This window comes from Salmo trutta, chromosome 17, assembly GCF_901001165.1.
Source record: "Salmo trutta chromosome 17, fSalTru1.1, whole genome shotgun sequence".
NCBI classification, from domain to species: Eukaryota; Metazoa; Chordata; class Actinopteri; order Salmoniformes; family Salmonidae; genus Salmo; species Salmo trutta.
Window position 1 is genome coordinate 58,999,470 of NC_042973.1, and position 17,861 is coordinate 59,017,330.

At 41.2% G+C, this 17,861-nt stretch overlaps 1 protein-coding gene across 1 annotated transcript in view; it reads left to right on the forward strand.

Moving 5' to 3' along the window:
• Positions 1–1,504: 1,504 nt before the first annotated feature.
• LOC115151399 (zinc finger protein 135-like) overlaps positions 1,505–17,861 on the forward strand; it is a 33,793-nt gene continuing 17,436 nt past the window's right edge. The window contains exon 1 of the mRNA XM_029695305.1: positions 1,505–1,523. Within this exon, the coding sequence (XP_029551165.1) occupies positions 1,505–1,523 (19 nt within the window). The remainder of the gene's footprint in view (positions 1,524–17,861) is intronic.

Here is a 17,861-nt window from a genome sequence, read left to right on the forward strand (position 1 = left end):
TACATAAGTATTCAGACCACTTGCTATGAGGCTCGAAATTGCTTTCAGGTGCATCTTGTTTCCTTTAATCATCCTTGCGATGTTTCTACAACTTGTTTGGAGTCCACCTGTGGTAAATTCAATTGATTGGATATGATTTGGAAGGCACACACTTGGCTATATATGGTCCCACAGTTGACAGTGCATGTCAGAGCAAAAACCAAGCCATGAGGACGAAGGAATTGTCCGTAGAGCTCCGAGACAGGACTGTGTTGAGGCTAAGATCTGAGGAAGGGTACCAAAAAAGATTCTGCAGCATTGAAGGTCCCCAAGAACACAGTGGCCTCCATCATTCTTAAATGGAATACTCTTCCTAGAGCTGGTCACCCAGCCAAACTTAGCGATTGGAGGAAGAGGGCCTTGGTCAGGGAGGTGACCAAAAACCAGAGCTCCAGAGTTCCTCTGTGGAGATGGTAGAACCTTCCAGAAGGACAACCATCTCTGCAGCACTCCACCAATCAGACCTTTATGGTAGAGTGGCCAGACAGAAGCCACTCCTCAGTAAAAGGCACATGATAGTCTGCTTGGAGTTTGACAAAAGGCACCTTAAGACTCTAAGACTATGAGAAACAAGATTCTCTGTCTTGATGAAACCAAGATTGAACCCTATGGCATGAATGCCAAGAGTCACATCTGGAGGAAACCTGGCACCATACCTACGGTGAAGCATGGTGGTGGCAGCATCATGCTGTGGGGATGTTTTTCAGCAGCAGGGACTGGGAGACTAGTCAGGATCCAGGGAAATATTAATGGAGCAAAGTGCAGAGAGAACCTTGATGAAAGACCTGCTCCAGAGTGCTCAGGACCTCAGACTGGGGTGAAGGTTCACCGTCCAACAGGACAACGACCTTAAGCACACAACCAAGACAACACAGGAGTGGCTTCAGTAGAAGTCTCTGAATGTCCTTGAGTGGCCTAGCCAGAGCCCGGACTTGAGCCCGATCTAACATCTCTGGAGAGACCTGAAAATAGCTTTGCAGTGATGTTCCCCATCCAACCTGACAGAGCTTGAGAGGATCTGCAGAGAAGGATGGTAGAAACTCCCCAAATGCAGGTGTGCCAAATAAACTAGCTAAATGAAAGGGGGGAAAAAAAGATTTTAATCCATTTTAGAATAAGGCTTTAACGTAACAAAATGTGGAAAAAGTCAAGGGGTCTGAATACTTTCCGAATGCACTGTAGACAGCAACACCTCCCCCATAAGCATTCCTGTCTTTTCTGTAGATGTTATATCCCTGTATTGCTACTGCTGTATCAAAGGAATTTTCTCAGTGAGTTTCAGAGATGAACAGTACAGTGCATTCCAAATTCAATAGGCAGGCAAGTAAACAAAAACGTTTTCAAAGAAAAACTATGCCAGAAAATGTCAAAGCGTATAATGCCCGTCCAAGAGACTGTCAACCAATCAATCGCGTTCACATTGTTACCAAATCCCTTTTTAAAGTCAGGGTATGAGTCGAGAAACATGCCTATTATCCTTGAAAGTACGTAATGTTACGATTGCAAAGCTATACAATATTACAGAGAACAAGTTAATTATCTCACATCTCTGAAAATATTTGTAATGTTGTGCTTCTTGTTCACAGAGGTTAATTCATGCCAATGTTCTTTTCTTTAAGCTGTTAATACGAATCGAAAGGAGTTTCCAATATCCTCATTTCTTGAAGTATTTCTGGTGATAGCTAGTGATAGTGATACACAAGCTAGGTCTATTTGAAACATTGCCATCCCATGGCAGCATTTACCAGCCACCAGATTCAGAAGATTTAAAACCACATAAAAAATATTTAAAACCCAATTCTAATTTTGCCCAAAGTTAAGATATAAATTATTCAAACTGAACATAATTCATGCTGGTTATTATTTTAGGCTATTTTAGTTTTGGAGTCAAAGATAGTTTTGGAATATTTTTCAAACAGGTTTGTTATTTTATTTCAGGTTACTAAATAGTTTCCCCCTAATTACTTTTCTATAATAAGCATGGAGGTTTCCCCTATCAACCAGTCATAGGTACTGGTGACAAAGCACCTCGTAACCTAGCTGGGAATGGGACAGACTGAAACCACTCCCCTATCAACCAGTCATAGGTACTGGTGACAAAGCACCTCGTAACCTAGCTGGGAATGGGACAGACTGAAACCACTCCCCTATCAACCAGTCATAGGTACTGGTGACAAAGCACCTCGTAACCTAGCTGGGAATGGACAGACTGAAACCACTCCCCTATCAACCAGTCATAGGTACTGGTGACAAAGCACCTCGTAACCTAGCTGGGAATGGACAGACTGAAACCCTTCCCCTATCAACCAGTCATAGGTACTGGTGACAAAGCACCTCGTAACCTAGCTGGGAATGGGACAGACTGAAACCACTCCCCTATCAACCAGTCATAGGTACTGGTGACAAAGCACCTCGTAACCTAGCTGGGAATGGGACAGACTGAAACCACTTCCCTATCAACCAGTCATAAGTACTGGTGACAAAGCACCTCGTAACCTAGCTGGTAATGGACAGACTGAAACCACTCCCCTATCAACCAGTCATAGGTACTGGTGACAAAGCACCTCGTAACCTAGCTGGGAATGGACAGACTGAAACCACTCCCCTATCAACCAGTCATAGGTACTGGTGACAAAGCACCTCGTAACGTAGCTGGGAATGGGACAGACGGAACCCTTCTGTGGTAACAGACAGGGGCGATTTGTAATCAAATCTAATTCCCAGGAAAGGGGTTCATATGAACCACAGAGACTGTGTGTGGGATAATAACATGGCCGTGTCCAACCCTGCTTGTTCCCTCCACTCTGCTACCAACCACCAATCTCCAACAGGACCCTTAACCTGTATCACTAGACACCTCATAGTGAGCTACAGGTAGGAATCAGCAATGAATCCCAATAATGAGACACCTCTGGGGAGGGGTGCCAGCAACATTTAAATAATATATATATAGTGTTTTATGATAAACCGTTTTTACAAATCTGTCAAGACACCAACTTAGACTTTACCGATTTGATGTGATATTTAAGTATTGTGTGAAATGATTTGACGTTATATGAAAGTACAGCAATTTATGTTTCTAGAAACGTATCGCAATTGAGAATCAATTCTCATTTAGATGGAATATTTGACTATTTGGTCTGCCAGAGCCAGTCTACCTCTGAAAATAACATACAGTCCTTGGACCTTGAGGAGTAATGGGGGCAGCAATCAGCAGTAGAAACAATAACAAAGCGTACTCCCTGCCCGTTTCGGTAAAAAGCTGAGGGATGGGGCTGGAGAAATGTAACCATCCATGATATCAACATTCTAGTTTTAACCATGTTTTGAGGCTATACAGTGTTTATATTTACTGACAAACATTGGAGGGAAAAAAAAGCTTATATTTTGGGTTCTGATGGGGTACGACAGTTGAACTAAGCTCATGAGGCATTTATAAGTGAATTCTTCAAGAAACAACTGCTGATTGCCCTTTTAAGAGAACATATTGGGCTAATCTAATAGGAGATATTGAGTACTACAGTATTTCAGGCATTGTCATTGGATGCATTTGATCAATTGTTAACGTTTTGTTGATGGTCCACTCTTGATGTTCTACACGTTACAGTGTAGCTTCAGCCATTCCTACAGAACAACATTAAAGTGTAGAACCCCTTTACTGCATATTGGTTCAACGACTGCAGAGACGGTACTTACTGGTGTTAAACAGATCTCCAACCTCCTCTTCTTCCTCCAATGTGACAGTCATCTCCCCCTCCTCCTCTTTCACTCCAAAAACTGCATCCTCCTCCTCTTTCACTCTGAACGAGTCTTCCTCTTCTTTCACTGTAACGTCTTTCTCTTCTTCTTTCACGGTAACAGCCTCACCCTCTACTTGTCTTTGTATTGTAACATCTTTCTCTTCCTCCTCCACTTTCACAAGAGCTTCTTTCTCCGTCAAGCAGACCTCCTCTTCTTTAGCAGGAGGAGAGTAACTTAGTGAACTCATGGTCGGGGATGTTAGCTAGCTAGTATTAGCGACTAGCCTAGTTCTAAGCTAACTTAGCAAACCAGCTAGCTGACAAACAACGTAAATATATAATTAAACGGGCCAACAAGTACATACGACAGAAGTGTGTTTAAAACACAGCGACTAATATACACCAAAACAGTGTAAAGAGCGTGAATGTTGTAGCTATGTTTGCTAGAAAGCTACCGAGGTGTCTGACAAGCTGTTGTTGTTGAAGGAGCGTCCCGTCCACTAGATTATACGTCACACTGGCAGCATCGCCTGAACCTAAAAGACGCACATCGCCATCTGCTGACTGGAGGGCAACGCAGTTGAGGAACCAAACGTTTATTTTTCATTTATTTCAGAAAAGGTTAATATTATATTAAGTCGTTCAAAGAGAAGCATGTGTTGATTGATTCGTGTTTAATGAGTGAGAAATTGAAACAAACTTTACACCCACTACATATTTTCATTGAACCATACTTCTGACATGGATCATTTTGACCCCAGAGGCATGTCTTTTATCATAGCCAAAATGTATTTTATTCAATTCTTCAAATTTTTCATGACTTTGTCAATCAACTGGTTGTTAATACATCTAAATCATGGTTTAGTGTTTCTGTATCAATATGGACTTTTAACAAATTCAAATCCTTTGGAGTCATTTTGACTCCAGCCAAAAGCATCTTTGATAAATAGGACGTTTAATTCAAATCAAAATCACATTTTATTGGTCACATACACATGTTTAGCAGATATTATTGTGGGTGTAATGAAATGCTTGTGTTTCTAGCTCCGACAGTGCAGTAATATCTAATAAGTAATATCTAACAATTTCACGACATATACCCAATACACACAAATCTAAGTATTTGAATCTAGGTTTCTCTGTTGACATGATCCATCCCACCAGAGGGTGGAGGGGCTCCTGTATCAGTGGTTTTGACCAGATAGACACCTGCAGACACACAGTATAGTGCTTCCCATATACTCTCCTAAGATTGGACTCTTCTATACCACATATCACATGACTGTGTACAAAACTGCAAGGGGTATACAGTGCATTCATTAAGTATTCAGACCCCTTCACTTTTTACACATTTAGTTACATTACAGCCTTATTCTAAAGTTGAATAATGTTATAATTGAATAATCAATACCCCATAATTACATCACAATAACCCATAATGACAAAACAAAATCATTTTTTAAAAACATTTTTACAAATGTATTTACTTAAGTATTCAGACCCTTTGATATGAGACTCGAAATTGAGCTCAGATGCATCCTGATTCAATTGATCTTCCTTGAAATGTTTCTACAACTTGATTGGAGTCCACTTGTGGTAAATTCAATTGATTGGACATGATTAGGAAAGGCTCACACCTGTCTATATAAGGTCCCACAGTTGACAGTGCATGTCAGAACAAAAACCGAGCCATGAGGTCAAAGGAATTGTCCATATTGCTCTGAGACAGGATTGTATCGAGGCACAGATCTGTGGAAGGGTACCAAAAAATGTCTTCAGCATTGAAGGTCCCCAAGAACACAGTGGCCTCCATCATTCTTAAATGGAAGAAGTTTGGAACCACCAAGACTCTTCCTAGAGCCGGCCGCCCGGCCAAACTGAGAAATCGTGGGAGAAGGGTCTTGGTCAGGGAGGTGAACAAGAACCTGATGGTCACTCTGACATAGCTCCAGAGTTCCTCTGTGGAGATGGGAGAACCTTCCAGAAGGACAATCATCTCTGCAGCACTCCAGCAATCAGGCCTTAATGTAGTAATGATTAAATTGTCAAAATGTATTTCAATGGACAATTAAGTGAACTGTTCACTACTGTAAGTTGCTCTGGATAAGAGCGTCTGCTAAATGACTAAAATGTAAAATGTCTTACTCGTACCTCAGCCAGCATTGTGAATGGTTAGGAAATAATATGTCATGTTTTACTCGTACCCCAACCAGCATTGTGAATGGTTAGGAAATAATATGTTATGTTTTACTCGTACCTCAGCCAGCATTGTGAATGGTTAGGAAATAATGTCATGTTTTACTCGTACCTCAGCCAGCATTGTGAATGGTTAGGAAATAATGTCATGTTTTACTCGTACCTCAGCCAGCATTGTGAATGGTTAGGAAATAATATGTCATGTTTTACTCGTACCTCAGCCAGCATTGTGAATGGTTAGGAAATAATATGTCATGTTTTACTCGTACCTCAGCCAGCATTGTGAATGGTTAGGAAATAATATGTTCCTGTGGTTCAGTTGGTAGAGCATGGTGTGTGCAACGCCAGGGTTATGGGTTTGATTCCCACGGGGGGCCAGTACAAAAAAAATGCATGAAATGTATGTATTCCCTACTGTAAGTCGCTCTGGATAAGAGCGTCTGCTAAATGACTAAAATGTAAAATGTCTTACTCGTACCTCAGCCAGCATTGTGAATGGTTAGGAAATAATATGTCATGTTTTACTCGTACCTCAGCCAGCATTGTGAATAGTTAGGAAATAATATGTCATGTTTTACTTGTACCTCAGCCAGCATTGTGAATGGTTAGGAAATGATATTTCATGTTTCACTCGTACCTCAGCCAGCATTGTGAATGGTTAGGAAATAATATGTCATGTTTTACTCGTACCTCAGCCAGCATTGTGAATGGTTAGGAAATAATATGTCATGTTTTACTCGTACCTCAGCCAGCATTGTGAATGGTGTCTGATGCAGTGACATACTAGACCATGGCAGTAAATCTAATACTTAGGTGTTTTTAGTCATGCATGAAAGGTCTGGGGTGGTTCTGTGGTTCTAAGTTACTGACCTTGGAATACATTTCTGGCCATGCTGGCTGGGTCTGAATCAAAACCAATGTCCACCTGGTACACTGGCAGGGTCTGAATCAAACCCAATGTCCACCTGGTACACTGGCAGGGTCTGAATCAAATCCAATGTCCACCTGGTACACTGGCAGGGTCTGAATTAAACCCAATGTCCACCTGGTACACTGGCAGGGTCTGAATCAAACCCAATGTCCACCTGGCACACTGGCAGGGTCTGAATCAAACCAAATGTCCACCTGGTACACTGACAGGGTCTGAATAAAACCCAATGTCCACCTGGTACACCGACAGGGTCTGAATCAAACCCAATGTCCACCTGGTACACTGACAGGGTCTGAATCAACCCAATGTCCACCTGGTACACTGACAGGGTCTGAATCAAACCCAATGTCCACCTGGTACACTGGCAGGGTCTGAATCAAACCCAATGTCCACCTGGTACACTGACAGGGTCTGAATCAAACCCAATGTCCACCTGGTACACTGGCAGGCTCTGAATCAAACCCAATGTCCACCTGGTACACTGACAGGGTCTGAATCAACCCAATGTCCACCTGGTACACTGACAGGGTCTGAATCAAACCCAATGTCCACCTGGTACACTGACAGGGTCTGAATCAACCCAATGTTAAGGGGAGGGAAGATTGGTCAAGAGGGTGATAATTATTGTTGTTCTACTCCCTGATTGTTATGCAACAACACTGTTTACAAAAGCTTTGTTAAATCAGCACAACAGTTTTCAGCTGTGCTAACATAATTCTAAAAGGGTTTTCTAATGATCAATTAGCCTTTTAAAATGATAAACTTGGATTAGCTAACACAACGTGGCATTGGAACACAGGAGTGATGGTTGCTGATAATGGGCCTCTGTACACCTATGTAGATATTCCATAAAAAATCAGCCGTTTCCAGCTACAATAGTCATTTACAACATTAACAATGTCTACACTGTATTTCTGATCAATTTGATGTTATTTTAATGGACAAAAAAAGTGTTTTTTCTTTCAAAAACAAGAACATTTCTAAGTGACTCCAACCTTTTGAACGGTAGTGTTAATCATTTTAGAATAAGGCTGTAATGTAACAAAATGTGGAAAAAGTGAAGGGGTCTGAATACTTTCCGAATGCACTGTATTGTTACACCATGTAGCAGCAGTATAGACCTAGTCTGTTCATACATGATGTATTGTTACACCATGTAGGAGCAGTATAGACCTAGTCTGTTCATTATATACATCTACATGATGTATTGTTACACCATGTAGGATCAGTATAGACCTAGTCTGTTCATTATATACATCTACATGATGTATTGTTACACCATGTAGGAGCAGTATAGACCTAGTCTGTTCATTATATACATCTACATGATGTATTGTTACACCATGTAGGATCAGTATAGACCTAGTCTGTTCATTATATACATCTACATGATGTATTGTTACACCATGTAGGAGCAGTATAGACCTAGTCTGTTCATTATATACATCTACATGATGTATTGTTACACCATGTAGGATCAGTATAGACCTAGTCTGTTCATTATATACATCTACATGATGTATTGTTACACCATGTAGGAGCAGTATAGACCTAGTCTGTTCATTATATACATCTACATGATGTATTGTTACACCATGTAGGAGCAGTATAGACCTAGTCTGTTCATTATATACATCTACATGATGTATTGTTACACCATGTAGGAGCAGTATAGACCTAGTCTGTTCATTATATACATCTACATGATGTATTGTTACACCATGTAGCAGCAGTATAGACCTAGTCTGTTCATTATATACATCTACATGGTGTATTGTTAGTCCATGTAGGAGCAGTATCGACCGACAGTAGATGGCTACTTATTTAGATGTTGTTTGACTTAATGAAACTGCCTTAAATGTGCTGTAGTAAACATGTTTTATTCGCATTAATCAACCAACACATCCCTGTCTTTGTATGTCTCAATATAATAGTATTATTTAATTAAATCCATGTAAAATAATATTTTCTGAAAATAAAATGTGATCCTCAACTGCGTTTCCCTCCAGTCAGCAGACGGCGATGTGCGTCTTTCAGGCGATGCTGCAGCGTGACGTATAATCTAGTGGACGGTTCTTCATAAACAGCTCGTCAACCACCTCGGTAGCTTGCTAGCCAACATAGCCGAAAGATTCAACCTATTTATACGCTTTCGGTCTATATTACCTACTGTGTTTTAGACACACTTCTGTCGTATCTACTTGTTAACCTATTTAATTTAATATTACGTTATTGTTTATTAGTCAGCTATAGTAGCTGGCTGGTTAAGTTAGCATTAGCCTAGTCGCTAATGATAGCTAGCTAGCTAACATCCCCGAACATGAGCTCCCTAAACTACTCCCCTCCTGTTAAAGAAGAGGAGGTCTGCTGGACGGAGAAAGAAGCTCTGGGGCTGAACATTGTCGTGAAAGAGGAGAAGGAAGAGGAGGATGTTACAGTAAAAGAAGAAGTAGAGGGTGAGGCTGTTACAGTGAAAGATGAAGAGAAAGACGTTACAGTGAAAGAAGAGAAAAACGCGTTCAGAGTGAAAGAGGAGGAGGATGTTACTGTAAAAGAGGAAGATGCAGTTTTTGAAGTGAAAGAGGAGGAGGAGGAGACAGGTCAGATTAACACCAGTAAATACTAATATTTAATAACGGGGCACAAACCCTGCAGTTGTTGAACTGATGTACACAAACGTGGTTTTAAAGCAGCAATGGTTTTTGTTTTGCATACATTTTAAAATGAAAAATCAGAGTCTGGTGTAATTCTGTTACTGTGGAATTGTCCAGCTCCTAACTATACTCAACAAAACATATAAACGCAACATGCGACAACTTCAAAGATTTTACTGAGTTACAGTTCATAGAAGCCAATTGAAATATATTCATTAGGCCCTAATCTATGGATTTCACGACTGGGCAGGTGCGCTGCCATATGCCCACCCACTGGGGCACAAGACCCAGCCAATCAGAATTAGGTTTTCCACACAAAAGGGCTTCATTACAGACAGAAATACTCCTCCGCACCCCCCTCCCTCAGACGATCCCGCATGAAACATGGGACCAACACTTTACATGTTGCGTTTTATATTTTTGTTCAGTATATAAACTGAGGAACACATGTCAGCGTAGAGCCCTGAACTATAATAATAAGGCAGCAGTTTATCTGGCAGGACAGTGTGGTGTGTAGTGATCAGCAGTTTATCTGGCAGGACAGTGTGGTGTGTAGTGATCAGCAGTTTATCTGGCAGGACAGTGTGGTGTGTAGTGATCAGCAGTTTATCTGGCAGGACAGTGTGGTGTGTAGTGATCAGTTTATCTGGCAGGACAGTGTGGTGTGTAGTGATCAGTTTATCTGTCAGGACAGTGTGGTGTGTAGTGATCAGCAGTTTATCTGGCATGACAGTGTGGTGTGTAGTGATCAGCAGTTTATCTGGCAGGACAGTGTGGTGTGTAGTGATCAGCGGTTTATCTGGCAGGACAGTGTGGTGTGTAGTGATCAGCAGTTTATCTGGCAGGACAGTGTGGTGTGTAGTGATCAGCAGTTTATCTGGCAGGACAGTGTGGTGTGTTGTGATGTGTTGTGTTATGGAGGCACTTTGTTGATTCTTGATGTTCACTTGTACAACTGTTCATCATTACTATTGTATCTAAATGAATTATTTTAACACATTGGTTAAAAGACTCGTCACAAAAATGTAATTACATTGAGCAATATACCACATTACTTCTTACTTACATTCCTTGTGTTACAAACATTGCCAAGCTGCTCATTAGTTTTCTTGTAGTTGTGATTTTTGGTGTGATCAGTCATGGCAAAAAAGATTTTGGCTGGTAAAAAATCAGTGGCTGGTATATTCTATCATCTGCCTGCTACAGTGGCTGGTATATTCTATCATCTGCCTGCTACAGTGGCTGGTATATTCTATCATCTGCCTGCTACAGTGGCTGTTGGACCAAAATCAATCTAAAACAAGACTTAGAAGACATTTGTCAAAGTTTGTAAAAACATTTAAACACTACATTCACTACATTGACTGTCTGATTTTGACTTTCATACAGGAGAGAGACGGGACTATCGTGGATCCTCTGGGGAGCCTCAACAACATCATGATGCTGACGAGGCAGAGAAGAGTCTCTCCACATCAGGACACCTCAAGAAACACCATCAGAGACCCACAGGGAAGATATCTCACTGCTCTGACCGTGGGAAACGTTGCAGATTTTCATCAGAACTTAAAAAATACCAGCGAGTACACACAGGAGAGAAACTTTATAGCTGGAATCAATGTGGGAAGAGTTTTACTCATTCAAGTAATCTGAAAACACACCAGAGAACACACACAGGAGAGCAGTCATATAGCTGTGAGCAATGTGGGAAAAACTTTTCTCGGGGAGAAAGCCTTAAAGAGCACCAGAGAATACACACAGGAGAGAAGCCTTATAGCTGTGATCAGTGTGGCAAGAGTTTTACTCAGTCAAGCAACCTGGTATCACACCAGAGAACACACACAGGAGAGCAGCCATATAGCTGTAATCAATGTGGGAAGAGTTTTTCTCGGATAGACCACCTTAAAGGACATCAGAGAACACACACAGGAGAGAGACCTTATAGCTGTGATCAGTGTGGGAAGAGTTTTACTCAGTCAAACAGCCTGAATAGACACAAGAGAACACACACAGGAGAGAAACCTTTTAGCTGTGATCGATGTGAGAAAAGCTTTTCTCAGATAGAATACCTTAAAGGACACCAGATAACACATACAGGAGAGAAACCTTATAGCTGTGATTAATGTGGGAAAAGCTTTGGTAGAACTTATTATCTGACTGAACATAAGCAAACACACCCAGGAGACAAACCTTACCATTGCTCTGACTGTGGGAAGCTCTTTAATTCCCTAAGAAGCCTGACACAACACCAGAGAACACACACAGGAGACACACCTTACCACTGCTCTGACTGTGGGAAGAGCTTTGCTTCCCTAAGAAACCTGACAAAACACCAGAGAACACACACAGGAGACAAACCTTACCAATGCTCTGACTGTGGGAAGAGCTTTACTTCCCTAAGAAGCCTGGCACAACACCAGAGAACACACACAGGAGACAAACCTTACCACTGCTCTGACTGTGGGAAGAGCTTTACTTCCCTAAGAAACCTGACACAACACCAGATGTGTCCTCTCTGGAAAAAAGCAGGAGCAGACATTTCTGAACTCTTAACCAACAGGCCTTTACACCCAAGAAAAAGTATGTGAACCCTTTGGAAATACCTGTATTTTTGCATAAATTGGTCATAAAATTTGATCTGATCTTCATCTAGGTCACAACAATAGACAAACACAGTCTGCTTAAACTAATGACACACAAACAATTATACGTTTTCATGTCTTTATTGAACACACCGTGTAAACATTCACAGTGCAGGGTGGAAAAAATATGTGAACCCTTGGATTTAATAACTGGTTGACCCTCCTTTGGCAGCAATAACCTCAACCAAACGTTTTCAGTAGTTGCGGATCAGTCCTGCACAACGGTCAGGAGGAATTTTGGACCATTCCTCTTTACAAAACTGTTTCAGTTCAGCAATATTCTTGGGATATCTGACGTGAACTGCTCTCTTGAGGTCATGCCACAGCATCTCAATCGGGTTGAGGTCAGGACTCTGACTGGGCCACTCCAGAAGGCGTATTTTATTCTGTTTAAGTTATTCTGTTGTTAATTTACGTCTGTGTTTTGTGTCGTTGTCCTGTTGCATCACCCAACTTGAGCTTCAACTGGCGGACAGATAGTCTAACATTCTCCTGCAAAATGTCTTGATAAACTTGGGAATTCATTTTTCTGTTGATGATGGCAAGCTGTCCAGGCCCTGAGGCAGCAAAGCAGCCGCAAACCATGATGCTCCCTCCACCATACTTTACAGTTGGGATGAGGTTTTGATGTTGGTGTGCTGTGCCTTAACAGTGGTCATTTATACCTGTTAATTCACAACCCATCATTTATACCTGTTAGTTCATAACCCATCATGTATACCTGTTAATTCATAACCCATCATTTATACCTGTTAGTTCATAACCCATCATTTATACCTGTTAATTCACAACCCATCATTTATACCTGTTAATTCATAACCCATCATTTATACCTGTTAATTCATAACCTATCATGTATTCCTGTTAATTCATAACCCATCATTTATACCTGTTAGTTCATAACCCATCATTTATACCTGTTAATTCACAACCCATCATTTATAAATGTTAATTCATAACCCATCATTTATACCTGTTAATTCATAACCCATCATTTATACCTGTTAATTCATAACCCATCATTTATACCTGTTAATTCATAACCCATCATTTATACCTGTTAATTCATAACCCATCATTTATAACCCATAATTTATACCTGTTAATTCATAACCCATCATTTATACCTGTTAATTCATAATCCATCATTTATACCTGTTAATTCATAACCCATCATTTATACCTGTTAATTCATAACCCATCATGTATACCTGTTAATTCATAACCAATCATTTATACCTGTTAGTTCATAACCCATCATTTATACCTGTTAATTCATAACCCATCATTTATACCTGTTAATTCATAACCCATCATGTATACCTGTTAATTCATAACCCATCATGTATACCTGTTAATTCATAACCCATCATGTATACCTGTTAGTTCATAACCCATCATGTATACCTGTTAATTCATAACCCATCATGTATACCTGTTAATTTATAACCCATCATTTATACCTGTTAATTCATAACCCATCATTTATACCTGTTAATTCATAACCCATCATTTATACCTGTTAATTCATAACCCATCATTTATACCTGTTAGTTCATAACCCATCATTTATACCTGTTAATTTATAACCCATCATTTATACCTGTTAATTCAGGGGCGGTTCAGGCAGGCTGGCACGCTCCCTAACCATACTCGGCAGGAACTCATGGGGATCCATAATAAACCCCAGGAAGAGTAGCTGCTGCCTTGACAGGAACTAATGGGGATCCATAATAAACCCCAGGAAGAGTATCTGCTGCCTTGGCAGGAACTCATGGGGATCCATAATAAATCCCAGGAAGAGTAGCTGCTGCCTTGGCAGGAACTAATGGGGATTCATAATAAACCCCAGGAAGAGTAGCTGCTGCCTTGACAGGAACTAATGTGGATCCATAATAAACCCCAGGAAGACTAGTTGCTGCCTTGGCAGGAACTAATGGGGATCCATAATCAATACAAATACTTGCATCAATATATTTGTGTCTCTTTACTCTCGGATTCTAAAATGCTAATTAGCATCAAAGTAGATGACATGCAAGACTACAAATCCCTGCAAGATCCTGCATGTCATCTCTAGCCAACACCTTTCACAGAACACTTCACTGAATTGTCCATTGAAATAAATTTTTACAATTTAATCATTGCTACATTAAGGCCTGATTGCTGGAGTGCTGCAGAGATGGTTGTCCTTCTGGAAGGTTCTCCCATCTCCACAGAGGAGCTCTGTCAGAGTGAACATCAGGTTCTTGTTCACCTACCTGACCAAGGCCATTCTCCCACGATTTCTCAGTTTGGCCGGGCGGCCGGCTCTAGGAAGAGTCTTGGTGGTTCCAAACTTCTTCCATTTAAGAATGATGGAGGCCAGTGTGTTCTTGGGGACCTTCAATGCTGAAGACATTTTTTGGTACCCTTCCCCAGATCTGTGCCTCGACACAATCCTGTCTCAGAGCAATATGGACAATTCCTTTGACCTCATGGCTTGGTTTTTGCTCTGACATGCACTGTAAACTGTGGGACCTTATATAGACAGTTGTGTGCCTTTCCAAATCATGTCCAATCAATTAAATTTACCACAAGTGGACTCCAAGTTGTAGAAACATTTCAAGGAAGATCAATTGAATCAGGATGCATCTGAGCTCAATTTCGAGTCTCATAGCAAAGGGTCTGAATACTTAAGTCAATACATTTGTAAAAATGTTTTTTTAAATTATTTTGTTTTGTCATTATGGGTTATTGTGATGTCATTATGGGGTATTGATTATTCAATTATAAAATTATTCAACTTTAGAATAAGGCTGTAATGTAATTAAATGTTTAAAAAGTGAAGGTGTCTGAATACTTAATGAATGCACTGTATACCCCTTGCAGTTTTGTACACAGTCATGTGATACGTGGTATAGAAGAGTCCAATCTTAGGAGAGTACATGGGAGGCACTATAATGTGTGTCTGCAGGTGTCTATCTGGTTAAAACCACTGTTACAGGAGCCCCTCCACCCTCTGGTGGGATGGATCATGTCTACAGAGAAACCTAGATTCAAATACTTAGATTTGTGTGTATTGGGTAAATGTTGTGAAATTGTTAGATATTACTTATTAGATATTACTGCACTGTCGGAGCTAGAAACACAAGCATTTCACTACACCCACAATAACATCTGCTAAACACGTGTATGTGACCAATAAAATGTGATTTTGTTTTGAAATAAATGTCCTATTTATCAAAGATGCTTTTGGCTGGAGTCAAAATGACTCCAAAGGATTTGAATTTGTTAAAAGTCCATATTGATACAGAAACACTAAACCATGATATAGATTTCTTAAGAACAAGTTGATTGACAAAGTCATGAAAATTTGGAAGAATTGAATAAACCACATTTTGACTATGATAAAAGATATGCCTCTGGGGTCAAAATGAACCATGTCAGAAGTATGGTTCAATGAGAATATGTAGTGGGTGTAAAGTTTGTTTTAAATTCTCACTCATTAAACACGAATCTATCAACACATGCTTCTCTTTGAACGACTTAATATAATATAAAACCTTTTCTGAAATAAATTAAAAATCACCGTTTGGTTCCTCAACTGCCTTTTGGAGTGGGTCTGTGGACTTTTCCATGTGAATATTAAAGTCACCAAAATTAGAATATTATCTGCGATGACTACAAGGTTCGATAGGAATTCAGGGAACTCAGTGAGGAACGCTGCATATGGCCCAGGAGGCCTGTAAACAGTAGCTATAAAAAGTGAGTGAGTAGGCTGCATAGATTTCATGACTAGAAGCTCAAAAGACAAAAACGTTGTTGTTGTTTTTTGGGGGGTAAATTTAAATTTGCTATCGTAAATGTTAGCAACACCTCCGCCTTTGCGGGATGCGCGGGGGATGTGGTCGCTAGTGTAACCAGGGGGTGAGGCCTCATTTAACACAGTAAATTCATCAGGCTTAAGCCATGTTTCAGTCAAGCCAATCACATCAAGATTATGATTAGTGATTAGTTCATTGACTATAACTGCCTTTGAAGTGAGGGATCTAACATTAAGTAGTCCTATTTTGAGATGTGAGGTATCACAATCTCTTTCAATAATGGCAGGGATCGAGAAGGTCTTTATACTAGTGAGATTGCTAAGGCGAAAACCGCCATCTTTAATTTTGTCCAACCTAGGTCGAGGCACAGACACGGTCTCAATGGGGATAGCTGAGCTGACTACACTGACTGTGCTAGTGGCAGACTCCACTAAGCTGGCAGGCTGGCTAACGGTTGAGGGCACATCGGACGGAATTACATCGGCATCTTCCGCGCCTGGCTCGAGGCTAACTGGTGCTAGCTTCGGGACAAGGGCGTCACCGACATCCTGCAAAGGCCAGTTGAGGGCACATCGGACGGATTACGGTGGCAGACCAGTCATGATGGATCGGCGGGGCTCCATGTTTACAAAGGGTCCAGGCCAATTGGCAAAAGAGGTATTGTAGCTGGAGTAATTTGTTTGCTAGCCGGGAGATGCACCTGGCTCGAAGCTAACTGGTGCTAGCTTCGAGAAGGTCTTTATACTAGTGAGATTGCTAAGGCGAAAACCGCCATCTTTAATTTTGTCCAACCTAGGTCGAGGCACAGACACGGTCTCAATGGGGATAGCTGAGCTGACTACACTGACTGTGCTAGTGGCAGACTCCACTAAGCTGGCAGGCTGGCTAACGGTTGAGGGCACATCGGACGGAATTACATCGGCATCTTCCGCGCCTGGCTCGAGGCTAACTGGTGCTAGCTTCGGGACAAGGGCGTCACCGACATCCTGCAAAGGCCAGTTGAGGGCACATCGGATGGATTACGGTGGCAGACCAGTCATGATGGATCGGCGGGGCTCCATGTTTACAAAGGGTCCAGGCCAATTGGCAAAAGAGGTATTGTAGCTGGAGTAATTTGTTTGCTAGCCGGGAGATGCACCTGGCTCGAAGCTAACTGGTGCTAGCTTCGGGACAAGGGCATTAGCCACTATAGCCACTCCGGTGCAAAGGTCCAGAATTTCCGGCAGGAATCCGGTGATGTAGTGTCTTCTAGTCGTCTTAGTGAAGAGTCTGGGAGGCATCAGCTGTGTAGCCGAGTGATCATAGGGTCCACTGAGCAGGCCGGGAGATGGGCCTGGCTCAAGGCTAGCTTTGGGGCTGGGTCACTCGGTAGCAGCTAGCTAGCTGCGATTATCCGGTGTAATGGTCCAGAGCTTACGGCAGGAATACGGTGATGTAGTGGAGAAAAACAGTCCGATATGCTCAGGGTTGATATCGCGCTGTGCAGACTGGCATGTATTATCCAGGCAAAAAGCGGCTGGTATCTGAGCTAAAAAGGTAAAGCAGTGGCTAACAATGACTAAATAGCTAGTAGCTAATTAGCTGGTTAGCTTCTGATGGCTAGCTGCTGATGGAGGTTCTAGCTATAAGGTCTAAAATATAGCAGATCCGTATCACATTGGGTGAAGTGTGTTGCCGGAAGGTATATTTAATTTAAAAATGGAAAAAGAGATTGAAATATTTTGCAATATATACAAAAAAGACGAAAAGAACATAACATTTACAACAAACACGTCTTACTGCTACGCCATCTAGGATTACAAGATGACTCTCAGTTAAAAAACATTGGATTTAGCAAATTCTGAAATTATTTAGTATTT